This window comes from Copadichromis virginalis, linkage group LG7 (assembly GCF_057382275.1).
Source record: "Copadichromis virginalis isolate Kocher_CV1m ecotype Utaka linkage group LG7, C_Virginalis_male_GT1.1, whole genome shotgun sequence".
In the NCBI taxonomy this organism is placed as follows: Eukaryota; Metazoa; Chordata; class Actinopteri; order Cichliformes; family Cichlidae; genus Copadichromis; species Copadichromis virginalis.
In genome coordinates this window covers 48,568,704-48,592,210 of record NC_140624.1, presented here as the reverse complement: position 1 = coordinate 48,592,210, position 23,507 = coordinate 48,568,704, and the positions used below count along the sequence as shown (strand labels likewise).

The 23,507-nt window shown below is 37.9% G+C and overlaps 1 protein-coding gene across 2 annotated transcripts in view; it reads left to right on the top strand.

The window, feature by feature from the left end:
- Positions 1–23,116, top strand: part of eng (endoglin) — a 42,565-nt gene extending 19,449 nt beyond the window's left edge. For both annotated transcript variants that reach the window (XM_085463846.1, XM_085463845.1), the window contains exons 4-14: positions 6,332–6,445; positions 11,567–11,756; positions 13,969–14,137; positions 14,219–14,324; positions 14,487–14,688; positions 15,102–15,253; positions 15,552–15,782; positions 15,937–16,003; positions 20,799–20,906; positions 21,003–21,050; positions 21,126–23,116. In XM_085463846.1, coding sequence (XP_085319972.1) covers positions 6,332–6,445; positions 11,567–11,756; positions 13,969–14,137; positions 14,219–14,324; positions 14,487–14,688; positions 15,102–15,253; positions 15,552–15,782; positions 15,937–16,003; positions 20,799–20,906; positions 21,003–21,050; positions 21,126–21,247 — 1,509 coding nt within the window. In that variant the 3' untranslated portion in view covers positions 21,248–23,116. The remainder of the gene's footprint in view (positions 1–6,331; positions 6,446–11,566; positions 11,757–13,968; positions 14,138–14,218; positions 14,325–14,486; positions 14,689–15,101; positions 15,254–15,551; positions 15,783–15,936; positions 16,004–20,798; positions 20,907–21,002; positions 21,051–21,125) is intronic.
- The last annotated feature ends 391 nt before the right edge of the window (positions 23,117–23,507 follow it).

Genomic DNA, 23,507 nt, shown 5'->3' with positions numbered 1-23,507 from the left:
CTGATTATGTCACAGTAATTATGCAGTTTTTACTTCTTGTCTATAACTTTTTGGGCTTTTCGATGTTGTGACGGGGGCTTTCAGAGACCAGCGCGAACGATGAATGTTCCTTATTCATTTCTAAAAATATCAATGCTACATTTGAGCATGTTCTTCTAACCAAGTGAAGCATCCAAAAAAACACCTCAGTGTTCGAACATATCGTTTGACACCGTCCCACACAGAGTGAGGTCATTAATTTCGCAAGAAATAAAACTGGCATAGGATGGAGCATATAATTTACACACTTGATATAGTTTGACAGATATGATTTTATTCAGTTTAATGTGTTCAAATTAATGAATAACAGTGTTAAAAGCACTGCATAGACCATTAAACACTCCTCTTCTTTATGTATATTAATGACCTGTGAATAAAAAGAAAATACATAATGACTTAATTATGAAGGAAATATGTTAAAGTATTCCTTTTTAAAAAAAATGTAAAACAGTCTGTGTGCTTTACTGTATCAGACATTATGCTGTGGTGAGGTAAATAAGTGCAGCTTCAAAAGAGTTTTATTCCTTTTAAAGGCACATTTTCAGCTGGATGGGAAAGGATATATTTTAGTATTCAAATTAGAAAAAGAACAGGTGTAATTGTATGAATTAATGATGGCTGAGCTCCTTTAGAACTTGGGTAATGTGCATACGTGTTCACAGTGCCTTGCCTTAAAATGGATGGATGTTATTGTTTAGTTGTCAAACCTGCGGCTTTCCTTCTGTGACAACTCATAATGTCGTTGTAACGCAGAGATGTAAAGACCTTGTATTACCGCGGAAGCACTAGCTGGTAGTCGGGCCGTACGCGTGTCTTAGTGCAGTTGAACATAATCCACAAAGTCCGCTTGTAGTCGAAAAACAAACAGGCAAACGTTTATTTCCACAGTTTGAAATACAGTGATCCATTTCTGAGTAAACTAAGAGATGATTAGACCTTTATCCTATACACCTTGAGTTAGCAAAGATGCACTGCTACCTGTCTTATGTAAAGTCTTGATAAGGAACAGCTTTTGTAGGTTGGAAAATCTGTCATGTGATCTGGGATCTTACTGCTGATGTGTGTCAGGCATGAAAACAAAACTGTAGGCTAAAAAGGTCCTATGGGGGATCAATGTGTGGAACCTGGCATTTTATGAGAGACACTTAAGGCTAAAGATAATAGTGTATCTGGTATGTTTTTAAAAAAATGCACATTTTACCGTATTTGGTCATCATTGTGCGCAGACTTTCCCTGACTCTGAATAAATAAGCTTTTAAACATCTTCCCAGATTACAAAACATAAACACACTCCTTTCCCAACTTTATCAGCCTGATAACTAGCTAACCATTAACAGATGCCAGATGTGACAGAAACGCAGCTTTTTTCAACCCCTTTTAAAAGCCACATTGTTCAATTTTGGTCTGTGTTTAAAGAATTCATTTTCCAGCTAAACAAACATATGCAGTAATTGCTGATAGGGTATTGGGATGTTTTGATTTTCAAACTTTTTGCTTCAGGGAATGTCAGTGAAAAGTAATTCTAGAAAAGTTCTAATCTATATGTTGTTATTGTTCGGCCAGACTCCATTTTTCACTGTCCAACATTGTCGGTCAGCTCGCATTAGTCATTTCTTTATCAGTGTCCTTTGTTTGTTTGCTTGCTTCTGCTGTTTGTTTTCACTTAGACTATGTAGTATTTTTGCACAACTTCTGTTAAGCAAATGCTATTTATTGATCATCCCGTTTTATTTTTCACTGTATTGGTTTTTCGCCGTCATCTGGCAGAGATTATGAGAATGGAAAAGCAGATGTGTGCAGCCTCGCTAAGACATTGTCACAGGATGGTGAAATACAATCCCTGCCTGCCCATCCATCAGCTCCAGAATTAATAAAAGCCTCAAGGTCCTTTCCTTTAACCTCTCCCAGGAAAGCCATTGAGAATCCTGTCATCCTTTAGCAGAAACGTTTACCAGCAAGCTAAACTGATTCAATTTGATTTCCACTGGAAAATGTTATGATATACAAAGAATCATTAACACAAGCGTCCTTAAGAATGAAGCTTGGTTACCTCACATATGGTTTTGTGCCTTTCTTTGCTTCGAGTAATGCTGCTAACATTGTGCAAGCACATCATTGTCTTTGTCTCAAAGACACAGTTACTGCTGCAAATGTCGTCAGGTCTTTAGTCTCATTTAATGTAAATCACTGTAAATCAGAAGAAAATGCAGTTTGATGACAAAACAGATTTAAAGCATATTAGAAAGGAAATGGTTCTCGGTCTTTTTATTAGGCCCGAAGAGTAAAATTAGGCACATTATGTTCTGTGGGAGAGGAAGAAAAGTTAATTGCGAAAAGTTCTAAGTGTAGTTTGTGGAAAGAATGGCGCAAGCTCTCTGATTTTAAAAAAAGGTGAACTCTGTTTGAGACTGGTGAGAGTTCACAAAAGGAATTTGGTCTGCGATCTGTGTGATCCACTCAACACTGTGCATAATTGGCATATCCTGGTCTCTTGATGGGACCACGAGTGGACGTTTTATCATATCAAAAAGCCAGAAAAAAGTGGACATGTGACCTCTTAACACATACCCCTTATCTGCTTTTGGCTGTCTGTTTATATAAAAAAAACTGTTCTTGTAAACAAAAAGAAAGGGGAACATATTCATCTTATGCCAGACTGTCCAGTCAAAAGGGAGGTTTGCTCTTGGATCCTCTTTTCTTTGTCCTCCAAATTGTCTTATCACCTTCTTCCCCATTCCTTTATTTTCATACTGATTTACAACCTGCCAGGAACAGTTGACTGTCACAGTTTGACCCCACAGAGAATTATAGAGGGAGCATCAAGGGGGTACACAGTCAGAGAGAATTCACTGGGAGGAGCCGCTTGTACAGGACTCATTGATGTCACACAGAGGCTTGGATAGTCAGGCTCTTGGCACAAGGCCGAGACGAGACCAAGAGAGCCAATTCAAGCCAAGGGAGAGAGTCAAAAGAATAACTGGAAACTGCATCAGCAAAGGCCCTTCAAAAAATGCTCTGAAGAAAAGAAAAAAAACCTGAAAAGGAAAACAATTGTATCTTGAAAGCACAGGAACAAAAGCAGCAAAGGTGAGTGATCAGGGTCAGAGTTCAAAAGGAAAGAAAGAAAGTCACAAAAGGATGAAGGGAAGTTAGACAGAAAGCTCATTAGAAAGGGGTATTTAAGGAAAACACCGCCGAGAGTTATCTCTGTATGAAGCACAATGAAGTCAGGAGGAAATGCCGTTCATTCATTTGCTCTACGCACATGCAACACAACAAGTGAGGCACAAACTAAATGTTACAAAAGAACCTCAGACCTCTCCAAGGTTAGTCTGTCTTCAGGGCAATCTAGCTGTATTCTTTTTCTTTTTTTTAAAATTTAATAATATATACCGTGCACAGAAGATGGAATCAAAAATGTGATTTCCTGTGGCTCACCTTGCCACATTCACACAGTATTGCACATGTTATGCATTTATAGAGACTGACACATGGAAATCATATACAGCAGTAGCTCATATTTTATGGCCACCTTCTGCACTGTTGCAGACAACTAGCATTATACGGTATGCTAATATGTTAGCCAATTATTTTTCAACACCCTTTGCAGGATTTTTTTTCGGCCTGTGATTTGATCTTATAGCCCCTGTCTTATTCACTGATATCTGAGTTTCCTGTGGGCTATCACAGGAATTTTAAATTCCCCAACTTGTAGAACTGGGTCTATCTTTACATTCAAAGTGAGTGTGATGCTATTATGATGGGCAGAGCAGCATTTGAGTACTTGGATATCTAACAGCTTTAGACACTGTGTTCCAGGTTCTTGTGGTAAGTTATTATTTTCATGCCAAACCCTCTGCCTGTAGCGAACATGTTTCTTTTATAAGTAGTCCTAACCAGTGATCTATTCAGATAAATTCCACTGTATCTTCACCTGGGACTGCAGTCACCCCTTTTAGACATTTTTCCTTTCAAACTGGGGACTGAAACCATTTATAAGATGCAGAAGTCATTAAGCACAAGCCTGCATGTACTAGACACCGGTTAAAGCTTGTGTCTCACTGTGTGTGTATATCAGTGATCCTTCTGTCCATAGCACTCAGCGTGCAAGGCTGTCTTTGAAATTCATCTGTGTTTGGTTTATAGGCAATTTGTCCATGGTCTCCTTAGACTTAATTTGCTCTGCTCTGTATGCGCCTGAAAATTTCCATAGCTTCAACCTGAGCTCATCACAATTCTCTTGGATCACACTCTGGCAACATCAGGTATCAAGTAAATGAATTTGATATGAGGGCGTCTTACTGTTTCCCCAGCAAGCTCATTGTCTCACTAACAGGTTCTGTCTGAAAACAATCTGCCTTCAAATACACACAATATAACAGAATAAAGCATTTGGTGTCAAGAAAAAGTTGTGAATGTTAACCTCCCATAAAAGCCTCACATTGGAGCAATACTTCCAAGTTTTTCCCCCCTTCTTCTTCTTCTTTTTTAAAGCTGTTGTTCATTTCTAATGCACTGAGTCATAAAATTGAGCTGATTACAAATCCATGACTCTTTCACTTTTCTAAACCTAATTATCTTGGGTCTCTTGCGGAAGTAAAAAGACCTGGGATTCATTGGAATTAAGTCTGTCGAAAAAATAAAAAGTCTTTAAACCCAGACTTATTATTCCACATTCAAAAGGTTTACTCACCACCACTTACATCCATAAATCTCTGCAGCACCAGCTTTGCCAAACGCATATGCGAAGCATAGTAATTAAGGCTGATTCATAGTGTGACTGGGGTGGTGATTAGCAAATCACATCACCATTATGTTACTGTGGTTAAAATATAGTTAATTGGATATTACATTATGTGTTGAATTATGTTAATGGTGTTTTATATGTAATATGCCTCATAACAACCATCAAGGTTAGCCATTGTTAAGGCAGCAGGTTGTGAATGAAACGAAGTAGATAAATTAATAATAAGACTGTACATAAGTAATTCTGACTACACCTTTAGGGATAGTTTTAATGCAACCAAGACACAGAGTATACATTACACAAATGCATCTAATTGCACATCTGGTAAATAATTAATTTTATAGCTTTACATGTTTTTTATGTCTCCTCCCTTGCATTGCATAGAAATGTAATAATAGAACCAAGCTACATTACCTCATAAATATCAGCGTCAGCTCAAAAGCAGGCATTTGAAGACTGTTTTCTTCTTGCCTGTTTTTGACTCTCTTCAAATGAGTGGTTGCACGTGTGTCTGGAGCGATCCACGTGTTGACATCTCATGGTTGCGAAAATAAGGAATAGTCACGTCCCCCCTGCTGAGATTTCCTCCAGCATGGAAATTAAATCAAAGTTGTGCGGTATTAAATTGGGGTTGGAACTATTTTTGTGTGCTGCAAGTAAAATATCTCCCTCCTCTGTCAACTTGAGGCCTATTAATTTAATGACAGATAGGGAAGGTTGCAAATTGGTGAGCAGCTCTACCCAAGACCTTCAAAGTTTGAGCAGTGTTGAATTGTGATTCAGTGCAAAATGACCATAATAATGTTGGTCTTTTTATTTGCTCTCTGAAGTTTCAGAACTTTTCATTCTTCATGTCACAGGTTAGAAAATGCTTAAATCGCATTTGTGATGTTTTTCATCTTAAGCCAGTGTAATAATGTTTGAATTTCAGGAAAATGCTACGTTTCAATTTTGCCTGTGCTAAAGGTTAATTCTTGTCATTTCATTACAGGATATTTTTCATTGTCTACATTAATTCATCCCCCCAAAAATGATGTAGCATAGCTGCTATGTATTCTGTTTTCCTTTCTTTTTTCATTCTGCTCTATGATAACACAATCAAAAATTATACAATGCGAGCCAGAAGCATTGCTTGAAGTGCTTCTCAAACATTTTAATGTTTTGATTTTATTTCTGTATTACGTGGCACATACACAACGTGGAAGGCTTTCCAGAAAACTTCTAATAGACAGTGCAGTAGTTCCCATATGGCTAAACATTGGGACTGAATATTTATAACACTTGATTGCTTTGTCTTTCGTATCAGTCCCAATCTTCCACCTGGAGATGTATACCACCTTCAGACATCATTTGCCTGCAACACTTTCTGAACCTGCAAACTATTTGGAAAGTTGTTAGCTTTCATATGTAAAGCAGACTTTCCACTGTAAAAATAGACGCTGCGTTTAAAACTTCAGTCTGAACTTATATGAGTAGATATAACAGCTGCATTGTGTGATTTTCTATTTTTATTCTTGTAATAATTTGTGTTTTTTTTCCTTTCAGGAAAATGTCATATTTCAAATTAACTTGACTGATGCAAAGCCAATGCACCTTATCCTCACATCTGCAGAAACAGCTTATGGTTTATGCTATCTCAACAGCGAGGTTCACTTGTATGTAAGTAATGCATCTTTGTTTTTCTGTACTACCGTGCGCACATGCAGTTTTTTGCTTTTCTTTTGAATGCACATTTGGGACTGAACCTGGAAATAAAATGCCACCTTTGGCCCACTTTTATTTAACCCTGATTACACATACTGCCTCAGCTGTAACATAAGGTTGTTAAAGAGTCACTAACTAATCATAAAAAAAGATCAGGTTGTGGGGATGCCACTACAAGTAGTTAGTTTTATCCGTAATGCATGATTTTCACATGTCTCCAGATGTGCTTGTCTATCGCCAGCTGTTTTCACACACAGTCAAGCTGACACAGCTGTGCAGCTCTGTGAGTCTGTTTGGAGAGACAGTAAACTATGTTGATTTTGCAGTGTTGATTCCCCAGTGGCCCCTCTGTAGTGAAATGTTACAAAAGAGCAAGCAGTTTTGTATTTTGTGTCTTTTACCCTCCACACTATAAAATCGTAAGAGAAGTTTTAGAGAGTATCGAGGAAGGCTGATGCTGATGGCACTGGCCATAAAATTAATGTTCCAATGAAACCGGAGATTCTGACTTTTATACACTGTTCTTAGATTATGTTTGTGGACTGAACCCAGGAAGAACTTGAAACTTTTATTCCATTGTGTGCTTAAGTGATAATGTCAGGGAAAAATGCTACAGTGGTAATTAAAAACATAAACCAGGATTTAAATAGCACTGAGATGGGCAAATAAATGAGATTGCCTCTAACTAGGCTATTATTTCTAAATATGTTATTGATGAAGCTCCTCATTGCTAAATGAAAAATGTTGCAGTATCTGTACATAAGGACCCTTATCCTCATGAGAAATTGTAATAACTGTGATTAAATCAATATTAAAACCATTAGGCATCTGATGCTGTTGAGGGCTATAGAAAGTATTTGGTTTTTAAAGTCACAGTGCAGCACTGTACAACTACACAATGATTGTAACACTTTGTGCTCCCAAAGGAAGGATGGAGGTGTTTTTCCTACCTTAGAGTAAACTGAATTTAGATTTGAAACATCCTCGGGAGATAGAATTACACTGAACATTTAATCGTCTTTATTTCTTTCCACAAACTTTGCCAATCTAGTTTAAAACATTTTTTCGCCTGGATTGTGTCACTGTTTTTGTCTTGAGAACAATTAACATTGGATTTTAAAAACAAACAAAAAAAAGGAAGAAAGAAAAAAGCTAAATCTCACTGTCCTTTTCGTGAAGTTAGTGTTTTGTATTTGTCGGATTTAAGAAGCCATGATACGCTTGAAAAACAATGAAATGTTTGGAGGAATGTCACCAATTACTGATATGCTGACAGCAGTGTGATAGCACATCCTGTATCATGTCCTGTCGAGAGCCTAGACAACATTGCCTGTGACTGCAGGATGTTTTTGTGGGATGAGCCATATCACTGGGGGATAATAGCGCTTTACTGCAGATTGCATTGTAAGAGAATCAGCATCTGGTCAGCATCTGAGAAAGTACGTCACCAGCTTGACAGCTTGGCTCAGTGTCACAGCTCTTGTTGACCTCCCATAGCTGACCCGAAAACATGTGGCGACAGCAGCGTTTTATCTGTAACGTCTTGCAGCATTTTTTAACGATCTTACGTGACAGCTTGTTAGTTGAAAAAGCTTCTTTTTTTCTCTCTCCACCAGATTTCAAACAATTTGTAACAAACTTAACATAATTAAAATACTTATACAAACTGATAACATTTTATGGAGGAATGCCCAGCTTCTGACATGACACTATACAATTATTGCATGGAGTAACTGATGGGTAGTAGAAGAAGAAATTCCTGTAATCCTCAGCAAACAGAAAGGCTCATTTATTTCAAAAGGAAGGTTCCTTGATCATTACTGGAAGAATTCGCAATAACAAACTGATATTACTGATACTAATGTGAGTTAAATTCCGCTGTGGTCATTAAAATTATTGCCATTGTTATTTCCTTTTTTCTTTCCATCCTGCCTTTGAGGCCTTCCCTGTCTGTCGTGACTAACTTGCCTCCTTTTATTTCTGTCGTTTCCCTTCACGCTATTTTTGATCGCACGTCAATCAAATATTTATGTAGAAAGACTGATGACTCCCTCAGGCTTCCTCGGCTTTCACCAACCACCCCCCCCTTTCCTTGTGACGCAAAAGCTTATTTTGGTCAGATGCTATGTTATGCCAAACATCTGTTGAATGTGTTCACCTCTAGTTGAAGGACCAATTGGCATGGTAGTTGTAGTAATGTGCTGAACAGTTAAAGAAACACTGATGACCGCCCAAAACGCATAAGAGCTGTTAATTTTAGAGTGTTCATTTAAAACTTCAATGTAAAACTTCAGATACAGCTAACTGAAATATTCAGAGCAAGGCAAAAAGTTAATCTGAAATTGAAATTAGGGGTGGGCGGTATAAACGGTATACGGTAGAAATGATATAAATTTGGCCAAAGGTAGAGATTTTGACTACACCGCTCTACCGCGATAGCGCATATTGATGGTGTCATCAAGCTGTGCCTGTTTTGGTCGAAAACATTGCAGCGGCTGCAAACAACATCATCTGCAAATTATGCCGTGCCACAGTAATAGCAAAGAGATTAAGCACTTTTGGAATATGGGGAAAGCCAAAAACTGCGCTTCCTCCACATCTGTACCATTAATTCATTAATGCCGAATTCTCTCACAGATGCTCTATTACCATGTTGTTGCAGTATATTAATGACTAACCTCGTATTGTGGATGGATTATCTCAGTTGTTCTCCTGACTGAAGTTTGGTCCGTTTACAACACCCTTCCATGCAATTGCATTTGTCCCTAACCACCAGAAACCCTCACCTTAACTTTTATCGAGTGGAAAAAAGTTCGTCATTCAGCTTCACTGTGCTAATGTTATGCTAATATAGCTGTGTCACTAGCGATCACGTAGGACATCATTATATACCACCTAGTCCAACTTCAGTAACCCTACAAAAGTCACTGCTGTCTTCATTTATGTTGGAAGCGATAGCAGAGCTGTACATTAAAATTTTGTCAGAAATCTCTCAGTCAGAACATGCTATACCATGTTTAGGTAGAAACTAGTGAGCTAACTTCCTGCTAACTTTTAACTCTGTTGAATTTAATAAATTCTGTTTTCATGGATCCCTGGATGTTAAACTTAATTGTTACACCTGGTAAAGCAGCAACGCTGATCATTTTATTAAAGATGAAAGAATTTAGACAGTTTTTAACTCTCAGTGATGCCATAGTGTTCGTTTGACTTTGGGACCTGAAGCTGACGTTTTAGACCCAGATTACTCCGCGAGGCTCCTGACTACATTAGCCGTAATGCTCCAACAATCCATCAAGCAGTGCGCCTTCATAGCTTACCAAAGTCGTACTAAAACATTTTTTGACAGATTACTGCGCGCTGTGTGCTACGTAAAATTGGTTCGAGGTCAATAAGCACAACCAGAATTCATAGATAAGGGACACTGTCGATTTTTGAGAAAATTAAAGGATTTTAAGTGTGCCTTATATTGTGTAAAATACGTTATACAGAAGAAAATAATATATCGTGGTATATATCGTTACTGCACATGTATGGCGTTATTTTTGTGCCACTATTCTGAGCGCATGTAAAAAAAGTTTTATAACCTTGATATGTAAAAATGTGCTCAATAAATAACAATTAAAAAAAGAAACCATGGGCTCCAGGTTTATTTTGGGCTCAATCTTTAATGAATTTCTATCTAGGCTGAGTTGTTCTTCTCTACTTGAGAGCTCCAAGAGCTAAAGAAGAAAAAAAGCACTGCACCTCTTCAGTGCATTCAGTGCCACACAATGAATGGAGAACAGCTAATTTTGAAGAAATAGGTTATACCAATCCAATGACATCACTGGCCAAATAAAAGAAAATGTTATTTCAATTAGGGCTGGGCGATATGGCCTAAAATCCATATCACGGTATAATGTGAATCATGTGTATGGCGTTATTTTTGTGCCACTATTCTGAGCGCAAGTAAAAACAATTTGAGCGCACGTAAAAAAAAGTTTGCAGGTGCAAGTGTTGCATTTTGAGGAGAAATTTATTTCGAGCAAAGAAAAGCTAAATTTGAGTGAACAAAATTCATTGCTGCGTGCAAAAATGTATTTCAGTGTTTGCTATTATCCACACACACACACAATAGCAGCCCCTGTCGCTCAGTTTTTGCATTAGCGCTTGCTTGCAATGTGCTGCTTGCGCTCTCGAAATTTTCAACTCTTTCTGTGCACCGTTATATTTGTGCCACAAAGCCAGCCAATCACAGACTTGGATGCAAAAAAATCTGATTATAACCTATTTCTTCAAAATTAGCTGTTCTCCATTCATTGTGTGGCACTGAATGCACTGAAGAGGTGCAGTGCTTTTTTTCTTCTTCAGCTCTTGGAGCTCTCAAGTAGAGAAGAACAATTCAGCCTAGATAGAAATTCATTAAAGATTGAGCCCAAAATAAACCTGGAGCCCATGGTTTCTTTTTTTAATTGTTATTTATTGAGCACATTTTTACATATCAAGGTTATGAAAGCCTACTCTTAACAATCTTAGCAATCCCTATTCCTAAAGCCTTCCCCTACTTTCTTATTCATGCAAAACATAATATAAACTCCATTATTTCCCATTGGCCCAGACGAGGAAACAGCAGTGTCTAGTCGTTGGGATGGATGTATATATTTATACCTTGTATGGAGCCAGATTCCAGCCGACCGTGGTGACGCACAAAGCTAAAAAAGGTCCCATTTCCTGGCCCCACACAGGAAGCAAAGGAAAGACCTTGGCTCCAACAGGGTTGTGCAACTGGCCTCGTGGACACTTAACCATAATAAACATTTCTTTTTAACAGGGCCCTGCTAGGAGAATAGGGGGAAAGTTGGGTGTGGAGGGTAAGAAAAAGTATAATGAGATTGATGGCCAAATATGTTTGATCTAACTAATTCTAAGCAGACAAGAGGTAAATAAAAATACAGGCAAAGCTGACTCATACAGTTCTGTGTAATCATAGCAACGGGTAGTGGACATGCCTTTTAGGACCTGATTTTGCTCTGTGCTTTCTGAAAATTGCATTAAATGAAGGTAATGAATTTGTTTTTTGCCTTTTCTCTCCAGACAAACCAAAACTCCACAATTACACTACACAATGCCAAGGAACCAAGTTTTCAGAGAAATTTCCATTTGATACAAGGTTTACCCTCCGAAGAGGAGGAGCTGATCAAATGGGCAACAGAGACGTTTGGGGGTGTGACTTCATTCACTACTCTTAGTAATGTGGATCATATCACATCAACAGGAACACAAGGTGAGAGACATTTGTGTAAAGGTGATTTTGGGTTAATTTTTATTACAATCATCTTCTAAACCATCCATTTACTTGTAAGGCATGGAAATGTGCCATACACACATTATGAAATAAAGATGAAGATCTCTCTCTCTCTCCCATATATATATATATCTATATATAGATATATAGATATATATATAGAGATATAGATACATCAGATCACAGAAGAACAGCAAAAAGGTTTCTTATCTGTCTCTAAAATTGTGTTTTGAATGAACTTTGAAACTGTGTGGGTTTTTTGTATTTAGGATATGCTATCTGCATCTGTGTTTGGTCTAAAACAGCATGTTTGGATGCTGAAGAGAACAAAGTAATTACAGTCAGCACATCATGCAGCTCCAGCTTACATAACTCAGGAGAGAGTCTGCATTATAGTAATCAAGGCTGGATGCGGTGCTGTTTCTGGTGCTCTATAGAGAGCATTCATCACTAACCTTCTTTTATCTGAAGTATGCATAAAAACACTTTCTGATGAAATAACTGCAAAAAGCAATGTGTGCACCAAAAAGCTGTTTTGAGTCGAACATTTTCATAGGCAAGTTTTCTATTACTGAATGTCATCTGTGCACTGATTTCCAATGCTTTTCATACACATTTGTAGGTGGACAAGCCAGAGGAATTAAAAGCAAAACAAACAGCTGCGACAGATTTTTTAAAAACATTTTATTTTGTTTTTTTTCTATAAAGCTGTATGCAACAAGCACAACATGTTAAAATCTTAAGTAGTCTGAGAAAATCTTGAGCTTGGCTAAAGTGTTGAGGACTAATCAACATATTTTTTTAGTGCTGACAAGATGTCATTACATATGGCAGAACATTTGGAAAGAGAAGCAATTGAGAAGTGACCATTGATGCTGAAGATGGAAGCACAAAACAACACAGATTCAAAGTGAACATTCACGGATGACTAAAAGCTGGACATTAGGAATATTATGGGATGTTACTGCCATCAGCAATAGCAGCAGGATGCTCAGTGCAAGCACAATTATTTCCTAGCAAAGCCTCCTTAAGGCAGTCTGAGCCAACACAGAGCTCTTAGATGGATTTAAAAAGAAGTGAACAGTGGTGGGGCTGAAATAGCGACGGCTGCTTGTGCTCCATTCCTATTATAATTTTGAGTATTTTTAAGGATTTATGTTTGAATCTGTCTTCATGATTCAATGTCCTTCTCTGTGATTTCCAACATGTAATGTGTTACAGTACGAGGGAGCTCAGCTTCCCTTTCAAGCAGTGCTTTCTCTCATTGAAAATGCCGTATTTAAATTGTAAGCAAAAGGATGTTTTCAGCCTGCTTAGTTTTAGCTAATGTTGTAACTGAGTCATGCTTCACAAGGGCATGATAATTACTCAAGCAGTGGAACATTTTACATTTCTATTTTGTTGTATCATTTGGCCTTGCCTGCATTGGGGTGTTAGGTGCATTTGCGTAGGCCTTGTTGTAGGTGTTTGAAAAGTCTGTGCAATGACACACAACAATATGTTGCTGAGACGCGGGCTCGCCGAGTAGCAAGAGTAGAAAATGTGTGCATGTCCTTCGGGATTCGTCAATGTCAAATTTGAAATGTGATTTCAAATTCATGTCATGCTATTGCTTTTGCAGAAGACAAGTGTTAAGCAATGATAATGAAGCTACTTTTGAATTATAGTTAGAAGAGCTACAGACAAGATTTTAAGTAATTAGAAGAAGACTGCTCCAATCCTCTGTGCAAATGGAGCAATGGCAGCCAGCTTGAATTTGACTTGGTCACAGATTGCAATAATTTGTAGCATTTAATAAAAGTGTGGGGAAAAGCAACCCTGTCCTATAGAATGAGCCATTTTTCCCCATGTGTTTTGGTTCCAAACACACATTAAGTATTCTTGGCACACACCGCTTGCCCATTAGTGTGATGATGCGGTGTCAGGAGCTGTGGGAAACGTGAAATGTATTTCAACCCACAATTCAGCCATAGTGTTCTAAAACTTTTGGAGCACTGTAGCAAGTTACACCTTTGAACCACCTGTGTGTATCTTCAAAACTGCTGCTGGAGTATGTTTAACAGCAGTAAATGATAGGTGTTAATGTTCCTCCCAAAGCAGGTTAGTCCTTGGTTAGAGATTAGCTCATCAGTGTCTTTCTTGAACCATTGGACGACCGATGATAGAAAGTAATTGTTTTATGGTTTTACAGGAACCAAGCCAGGCTCTCCAATCTGTACACTTGAAATTGAAGATCTCCTGGAGAAGCATTTCATGAAGATTCAATCAAATCCAATCACATTTTGCTTCCCACAGCAGCAGGCCTCAAGTCCTGAAACTGAGCTTCATATTATAAACATCGCAGAGAATTCCAGCATTCGGTAAACCTTAATATAAAATGCTTTTTTTTAGCTATATTTACTGGTAAAATCTTTCTTGTGACATTTCATTTTTTATTGCAGCAATGTATCCCTGCACGTGCGTGCAAAGAAGCAGACCCGCGTGTTCATGAGGGGTCCTCAGGGCACCATGTGGACCTTCATCAATCCACAACACACTTCGTTTGCTGTAAGCATACATATTAAAGTCTCAAACTTCAAGAAGTATTTATGGCATGCACCATGTGTGAGATATTATTTATTAAGATCAAAAAGACTTCAGGTATTTAAGTTATCATGTCTACCTCTACATTGTTACTGATTTATCTTAACCTGTCCTCATTTTCTTCAGTCTAACAATGAAATAACGCTGAATCATGCCTCAGCCTCGCACAAAATACCCCCTGCGTTGACACTGACTAGTGATACTGCATCAGATGTGCAAAGGATGGCTTTGTACCATTTTAAAGTCCCTACTTTTGCCAGCTATACTGAATTGAAATTAAAAGAATCGAGGATTTCACTGGTTCTAAAGAAAAACGAGAGCCCAACAGGTAAGACAATAAAATGAAAGCATTCTTCTTGTTTTATGTTGGAAGCTTTAGCAAAAATAGAATAGACTGAGTATTGCAAAATACAATAACCTCCCCAAAAAATACATGTTACCAAACCCAGAGACTGTACTGTATCAGTAGGATAATGACAGCAATAACAAATTAAATATTAACATTCTTGCATTTGGTGTGTATATATATGTATATATATATATATATATATATATATATATATATATATATATATATATATATATATATATTTTACTATGCTGTAATTTGAATGGTCATTTAAGTTCTCAGTAACAGAGCTACTCTTGTTTTTCAGAAAGAATCCAAGAACATCAACAGTGATACAGTTGTTTCATGCAAAAAAAATTTGTTGACCTATTTTAATTTAATTTCTCGCTCAGTTGCACCAAGCGTTCCGGCGCCAGGCAATCCTGTTGCGACAAATTCCCCCACTCAAATCCCCATGGTGATAATGCTGTACACCTCTGCAGACTATCAGACGCCCATAGACTTTAACACCAAAATCCAGACCGACAAGAGAATTTTTGCAGAGGTAAAACTCTCTTTACCTTTTTAACTGCATTTATTCACTGCTTAAATAAGTGATAGGCAATGTTTTTGTCTTTGTGGTCTTTTTTTAATTATTACAGGGATGACACCCATCACACAGTTACTGCTTTTAGTTAACTGCAGTCCGCAAACTGAATTAAATAGGATTTTTTTCTATCTAAATATAAATATTTTACGATGCAACAAAAAGGCTTACTGTTTAACATATCAGATTGTCCTTCATCCTCTAATGCACATTGAACTTATCATCTTTGTTTTGAATTCTTTTCTGTTCTCTGCAGATTTCTGGAAACACTTTAGGGAGTCTAGTCTTGACTTGGAAGGTGACCAAATGTATTTTGCGATCCAAAGGCTCGTGCCTTGCAGAGAAAAACTTGCCCTTCTTTCCAGTGGACTGCCCCTCAAATTCTTGTCCTAACAGAGCTCGATTCGCCTTCTCCATAGAGCAGCTTCAGGAGCTTTCATCCACCACATGGGACATGGAATGTGATGTCAGCTTTTGTTATACTGAGGTAAGGATTTATCAACCACTTTTAATGTTTCACATCAACACAACACTTTACAGTTTTAATGTGTTTAACTCAGTCGCTCTGAATTCAGAAAATCTGCCTGTATGACAAACCTATGGACACTTTTGGGTGAGCTGTGTTTCTGCTTCTTCCCTAGCAATGTGCATATGGAGGAAAAGCCAGCAGGAATTTGGAATTTACCCAACCATGCCCAGAAACCCCAAGTGAGTTCAGTTTAAACTCCAACATGTGGATGAATTATTTTTTTTTATTTCATTAAATGAATAAAAAATAAAGTTGCAAAAAAAAGTCCCAATGTCCCCTTGAGTTTAAAATTAATTTTTGACAGATGAATGTTTTATATTTAACTCTCTAAGAATAAACTCTCCAAACTCTAAGCAGAAATACCAAAACTTTTAAATTACCTTTTATGCCTTCAGGACTTAATTGCTAGTCTGGTGCTTGGTCAGAGTGTTGTTGCTTGCTGCAATAATTTTCATTCCTATTATTGCTTTCAGTGCAAAACAAATGCTGCACAGGCTGTTGTCATAACAGTGGATATGCAGTGAGGCACGTAAGGGGTTGTGGGGCAGGCCCTCGTCCTTTAGGAAGGTCTGCAGACTGACCTTGTGGCCACAATCAAAAATAATGACCCTCGGGGGAGGGGGGTGAAGTCCTTTGTGTTTCCAAGGGGTTTGACTGCGCTGCTGTCCTAACATAGGCACTGAGCTTTGTGCTATTGTCAGATCAATCAACACAGTTGACTCAAACAAGAAAAGATGTCTTTCTTGAAAGAAAGTACCGTCACCACACGTTATGATTAATTTCTAGGAAATTTCAGATGAATCAATTTCTAAACAAGAAGACACAAGGAAGCAGAAGCTGATTAAATGGAAGGACACATGAAGTGTCTTTGTAAAACTTGTAATTTGTTTGTTCATGCCTTAAGCTGCCTTTATGCTTCCTGTCCTTTTAGAGAAGAAAGATAAAGGTTTTTATGTCAGTATTGCAGGGGAAGCTGCCTAAACTACTCATCCATGCTTCCCTGTGTCCTGGTTGTCCTCTTCCTTGATTCTCTCTGCATTTCTTTGACTTATATGGTTTAAAGAAATGTCTATTTTTTTTGGAGACCAGGGTAAATTGAGAGATCTAACTTGAAAGTAACACACTTGTTTGGTACGTCTGTTCACTTCATTAGCCAGTGTCAGACATACAAGGGTTATTGTATACTAGCTGCACTAGCAGACTGCAGTCTGCTGCAAGCCTTCACTGGGCAGGACTATGAACTCCATTCAGCAATCTTTCCTGTTTGGTAGTTTTCATACAGAGGGCTACAGGGAGTCTGAGCGCAGGCATGCTGTCTCTCTCCTCCTCTCCACCTGCGCTGAAGCTTCTGCTTCCTCCTCTTGTTTATTCAGCTTTGCTGTCAAAGTCTCACTTATACAAACTAGCACACCAATTGATAATAGAAAAAAACGTCTCCAGGGAAAACCTACTTAGGTTGCTGTGATGTTTTTCACTCATTTAGGAATGTCCTTCGCTGTGAAATCAACAAACTGGGTTGACTGCCTGGAATGCAGTCAGCCCAAATGCCCACAAGATGTCACTGTGTCAGTGCTCTGGTTCACATTATATGTGAAATGACACACATAAACACACACACACCCACTGAGAATTTCTGCATTAATTTAGAGTTAAATGTGTCTTGGCCTTATGACGACTTTATGCAGACACGATTCAGCTTCACACAGATATTAGTCAAATGACCATACTGTGTTAAGTAGGATTACGTTTTTGCAAAGCAAGCTCCTGCTTTCTGGTTATGTTCTGATGAGGTTTTATGTTTTGTGCATTAGTGCTTAGCATGTTCAACCCAGAGGCAGAAGGCAGCAGAAGGCAGGTGAGAAACTCATGGAAAGGTGATGATTAGTTTCCTCCTACTGCTCTGGATACTTGTGGGAAAATCTCCACAGGCAGCAGTAGAGGGGAAGGAGGGAAAGCCGGTATTTACGCAGTGGTTTTCTTGATAGATAACACATAACATACTGCCTCTGCTCTTGTGGGGACTTCTAACAGCTCACATGGTTTGGGACAAGGTTGTTTATTTGCAGCCTTGAAAAGCTTCACTACATTCCCAGATATTGATTTTGGTGCAAATTCTGTAAACAATTTGACAGTTAATTCAGGCCAGTCAGATGGATACTGAACAAATCAAAGTTTAGATCTAAGCAATAAGTTTTTAACATTGTTTGTCATTGGAAATTTTAATACATTTAAGAACATCTGTTTATTTTCCCATCTTCAAATGAGAGTTAGAGTTTACTGTGATGTTTGAGAGAAGGGAAGAACTGTCAGTGATCTGCTGTGCAGCCTTTTTGAAAAGATGTCTTTCTCAAGGCTGTTAATTTCTAGCTTTGCCAGCCCACTAAAACTAGAGAAAAAAATTGCTAGGCTGTTACAATATGTACAGTCTGGTTGATTTGTGGGTAATGATATTTTTTGTCATTTTGCCTCTATAAACTACCACAGTGGATTTTAAATCAAACACTCAAGATATTTCCACCCTTGAGATGATCCATTAGGCTTTACTGCAGCCACCTTCAGTTGCTCCGTGTTTGTCGGTCTGCCTTCAGTTTGGTATTTAATAACTAAAGACCACGCTCTGCTGGGTTGAAGAATATTCCGTTTCTTTGCTCGGAGAAACTCTTGCTTTCACTTTGTGTTTTAGGTCATCATCCATTTGCACTGTGAAGTGCCATCTGATCAGTTTTGCGGGGCTTGAGTGAATCTGAGTACAGCACGACACAATTCAGAATTTAGAACTGCTATCAGCAGACCCAGTTTCACTGACGGCTGTAGATGCAATAGCACGGCCTCCACAGTTTTTGACAGATGATGCGGTTCAGATCATGAGCTCTCTCTCTCGCCTTCTCCATAAATTTCTCTTCCCATCAGTTTTGTACAAGTTAATCTTAGCTTCATCTGTCCAACGAATCCCCCCCCCCCCCCCCCCAGAACTCTGCAGGGTCTTTTTGATGTTTTCTGGCAAAGTCTAACCTTGAGTGCAACCAGTACTTTGCACCTTATTGTAAACCGTCTGTATTGTAATTCATTCATTTTTAATTCATTGGACAATTAACTGACAAGCAGGCCAGGTGAGACCAGAGAGTGAGCAAAAATGTACAGAATGGCTTTAATACGAGGTTAGCACTTTTTGCCTCACCACAAGAATGTCCCGAGCTGGACTTCACCATCTGGCTGGGGTCTTTCTGTGTGCCTTTCGCCTTCTGGTTGCAGGGATAGGCTTGTGCAACCCTGATAAGCATAAGAGAATGGATGGATTCACACAGTCAATGCAATACTTTTGTTAAACCCCTTTGAATGAAAGCAGAAAATCTTCTCTTCAATCACATTTAAATTTAATTGATTTTTTTTTAAGTTTAAAAATCCATTGTGGTAGTGTACAGAAAGATTTTCATTTTCCAAGTATGCTGGACGTCTGATGTGCCCCGGTACATATTCATTCAGAGCTGCTTTGAGGGAAAGTATTGGGTTATAGGTTATTTAATATATTTTGTTAGCCAAAAAGTCTCTTGTGCAGTGGAAGCCAGCTCATGGCATGCTCAGAAAACTTTAGAAATTGCAAAGTTGGTTATTAATCAAAGTTCGTATGGCTACATTGGAACAGGACAAATTCAATTTTCTTTAAAAAAAATTCTGACTCACCCAAAACATTGGCTGTAGTTTTGGGAGGTGATAAACAGCACTGTATGTAAGCTCTATTGATTTCCAGAAGGTGTTTTAGTAGATGCATAGATAGTCTGCCAGCTTCAGGAGTGGATGGAAAGAATTATGGCAATTATCATTAAGTCCAATGTGGAGCGACTCTGGCGTGCATTAAGGTTAAGTAGCACTTAATTTTGAAACACAGAGGCTGTTTTGGATATAGATGGCACGATTATTATTGTTAATATAGTACTTTATGTTGAGGCATGAACTATTGGCAAGTCATGGAAAAATGTCCAGTGTATTGAATGTCTGTCAGATTATGGGTTTGAAATTTGATGGTTTCATAGAGATGTAAATTATAACTGTGTACTTTACAGAACTAGCCTCTCATTTCAGGGAGTTCATAAACTTTAACTAGTTTTTTTCTATTACAGAGGATATGGAATAGTAACTTTTAAGCATCACACATAAATGTACGAACAGCAGCTCACTAGAACATATAATAGAGATGCTCTCTAAGGACACACATGGGTTAGTTGGGGTGAATTCTTTATTGAACTAAGAAGATTACATTGTAGTCATCGTGATTCACAGTGCAGATTTAGGACAAACCCAAATTAAGAACATATTTTCAGATGGAAAATCAGTTAAAGTGGTCAAAAAATCTCTGTGTGCAGAGTTAAGTTCAGTTACATAAAAAATACCAAGTACATTGGTCTTCCTGAAAAGAAAACACTTGCTATGTGGCTATGTGATTTTGGTTTTGGTTAGAGTGAATAGATAGAATCTGTGTTTGTGTTGTAATAGAGATAATCTAATCTACATATTCTACTTGTGTGCATTATATAATGAACCTATTGCATGACTGATTTTATTTGGTATAGAGGAAACAATTCTGTCTGTGTACTACCAAACCTTTACAATGTGAAGATGCAATGTTATTAAAAGGACACACCATAGCTTGTAAGAAGAACATGTATTTTATGCCACCATATAAATTGTTGTATATCACATGCTTTTGATTGATTGTCCAGTGTAATCCTGCTGGAGCACAACAAATAGGACTTTTCAGTGGTTCTTTGGAGAAATTATTATATTTTATTATTATATTATATATTATATTCAAGCTGCATTACAATATAAAAGGAGGATTTTGGGTTTCCAAAATTTTTTTAAATCGTGTTCGATTGAACGTAATTGTAGTTGTAGCAGTTGTAGTAAATCTTTTTCTTTCTTTTTTTTTTTTAAATTTAAGCTTGCATACATTGTTTTTGCATGTCTGCTTTTCAGCCCGACCATGCATTAACGGCCTGTCTGGAGTTCTGGGTATTGCCTTTGGAGGGTTCCTGATTGGGGTGTTACTTGTTGGAGCGCTGTGGTTTATCAAAATCAAAACAGGTAAATTGATGAGTGAGGACAGAATGTTTGGACTCCAGAATAGATCTGAATTGACGTATGTCTGAATTTGAAATTGTCCTATTCTCCTTAATTCAGGGTACCCAACTGGACTGGAGATGAATTCAACTGTAGTCAATATTCCTGGTAAGGACTCTTATTTTTTAATAATTCTTTTTTATTTTTAGCAGGTTCTTATTGGCTTGTTTTTCCTTTCCACAGGATGTCCTTGCTCAGGAGCAAAGCGACAACCTGTTTCTACCAACCCATCCCCCTCTGAGAACAGCAGTGCCAATGCTAGCATTGGAAGCACCCAGAGCACACCTACCAGCAGCATGGCTTGAGAATGTGGTATTTTCACCCAGCAGGGCCACCATCCTCCTTCAAATTTACCTATACGGGTTTTGTGCTTCTTCTTCTTCTTCTTTTTTTTTTAAATCGGTGCCTCAAAAGCATTTGTTACATTCCTACTTCTTTAGATTCTCCTTTAAAAAGCACAACACATATCTTTGGCATAACACCTCTGAAACGGATGTGATCTGGGAGCTTGTAATTGGCGGTGGGGAGGGCTAAGCGATGGTAACCAAAGTTTAATCAATGGCTTCTGACGTTCACCTCTGCTACTTCTCTGTAAAGTCAAGCTCTAAGACAGGAAGTTAAAGAGGGCAAAAGAAAAAAAATAAATTGGCTTGCAGCAACAGGAAAAACAAACCATATCCCCACAAGAGCTAACAGGAAATTCACTGCATTCCTTCCAATGAATATGTGCTTGTGTGATGGCAGCACAATAATAGTCAGACAGGAGACAAAACCAGTCAAAAGACATACTTTAAACAGATGAAAAGCTGTTGTGCGCTCACATCAAGCTACAAAAATATGAGGGGCTGTTTGCTAGGTCAGTCTAGTCAGCAGCATTTTGCGGACTGAAAAGATCAACGTGTTTGGATCTCAGACAAGTCAACAAAATGCTTATTTCAGTGGCTATTTTTCTTAAATAAAGTTTAAGGTTAATGATTAACAGCTACCTCTTATTATTTAGTCTAGACCTAAGTTTAAACTTAGATATCTGTAGTGAATTTCATTTTCTTTCTTTCTTTCTTTTTTTATAAATTCTGTGTCACTTTAGGTGAATCTTAAAATGACTGTTTCGGTCATATGTAGCCTATGAAACAAAGTTATGGTGCCATTTTCCTGCTATTAATAGATGAATCAAAGCTGCTGTACTAATGTGTTTTGGAAGATATATTTACTAATTGCTCAAGAAGTACAATCAAAGTTATCATTTATGGCTCACAGGTTGCAATTAATACTGAATCATTAAGACGTCAGTACCTTTAGTTGTCCAAAGTGTCACATGTAGAGACGTATGGCTGTATTCAGAACTGAATAGTATGGCTGTAATTAGGCGTTAGTTCTAAAACACTACAATATCCGTTCTAATGAGAGTCATCAATCACCACGTCTATCACCACGGCCTGACAATTTGCTGTACTTTTTTCACAACAACATTTTTAAATTACATTTTGGTGTTTTCAGGGTGGTGTAATCATCACCCAGTAGAATTAAGCGCACTGTTTATAGTGTTAACAGTATATTGTACTTACATTTGAATACTTGACATGAAGACCAGCTGACCTTCTTATATTCAGTGTCATTTGATTCAAAATGTAGGCAGTAATTTTCTGCACTATTTTTTGATTGGAGATGAGTGCACAGGGTGTGAAAGGGCTTTTGTCATTAAACTGATGCTGTGGATCACGAATGCATCAGAGATTTTGCATTAAAGAAAAAAAACAGCTATTGTTACCCATGCCATGACCTTGCTTTAGGTGGGAAGTACAGGCTCAATGAAAAGGTGATCATTTTTTAAAATAATAAATATAAGTGCTAATGTAATACATTAAATGTTTTGTTTTTTTAATGTGAAAAAAAAAAGAATCCAGTCTAAGGCAAATGTTTGCTTTAAATGAGATGGCTGTGCTCGAATGTGCCTACGTGTATGTAAATTTGCCCCTGAAAACAGCTCCCCCCACTTATCCTTTGACCTTTAACTTTTTAACTTTAACGGCCTACTTAAATCAGCTCTGAACACAGCCCATTGTGACTCTGCAGTTGCAATTGCAACTGTACTGTACGACCATATTCTGAATGTATGTTTATGTATCAAAATTTGAATTCAGCTCCATGCATACTATTATAAAAATTCAAATCTTTATTTTTTTTTTCATTTGTCACATGACCTGTGTGAAGATATGGAAGCTGTCATTTGCAAGAAATTAGTTTGTGGTTATCAATATTAACTTCTGCTTTCCACATTTAATAGGCTGCATCAGCCACTGCCTGGCTAATGTTAGACTTATGCTGCATATTTGCATGATGGGGATGTTAAGGGGGGGGGGGGGGGGGGGTGTCTACAACTGTAAAGTGACGGTTGATCCGTGAACCCACTTTTTTATTTGAATGTACAAATGTAAATGAGTTTAGTATTTTATTGCCACTCTTTTACCTCTAAAATATTGCCATCGCACATCAACTCTGGGGTAGGTAAGCAAATAAATACCGGTAATTTAGCATTTACAGTACATTGCATCAACACAAGTAGTA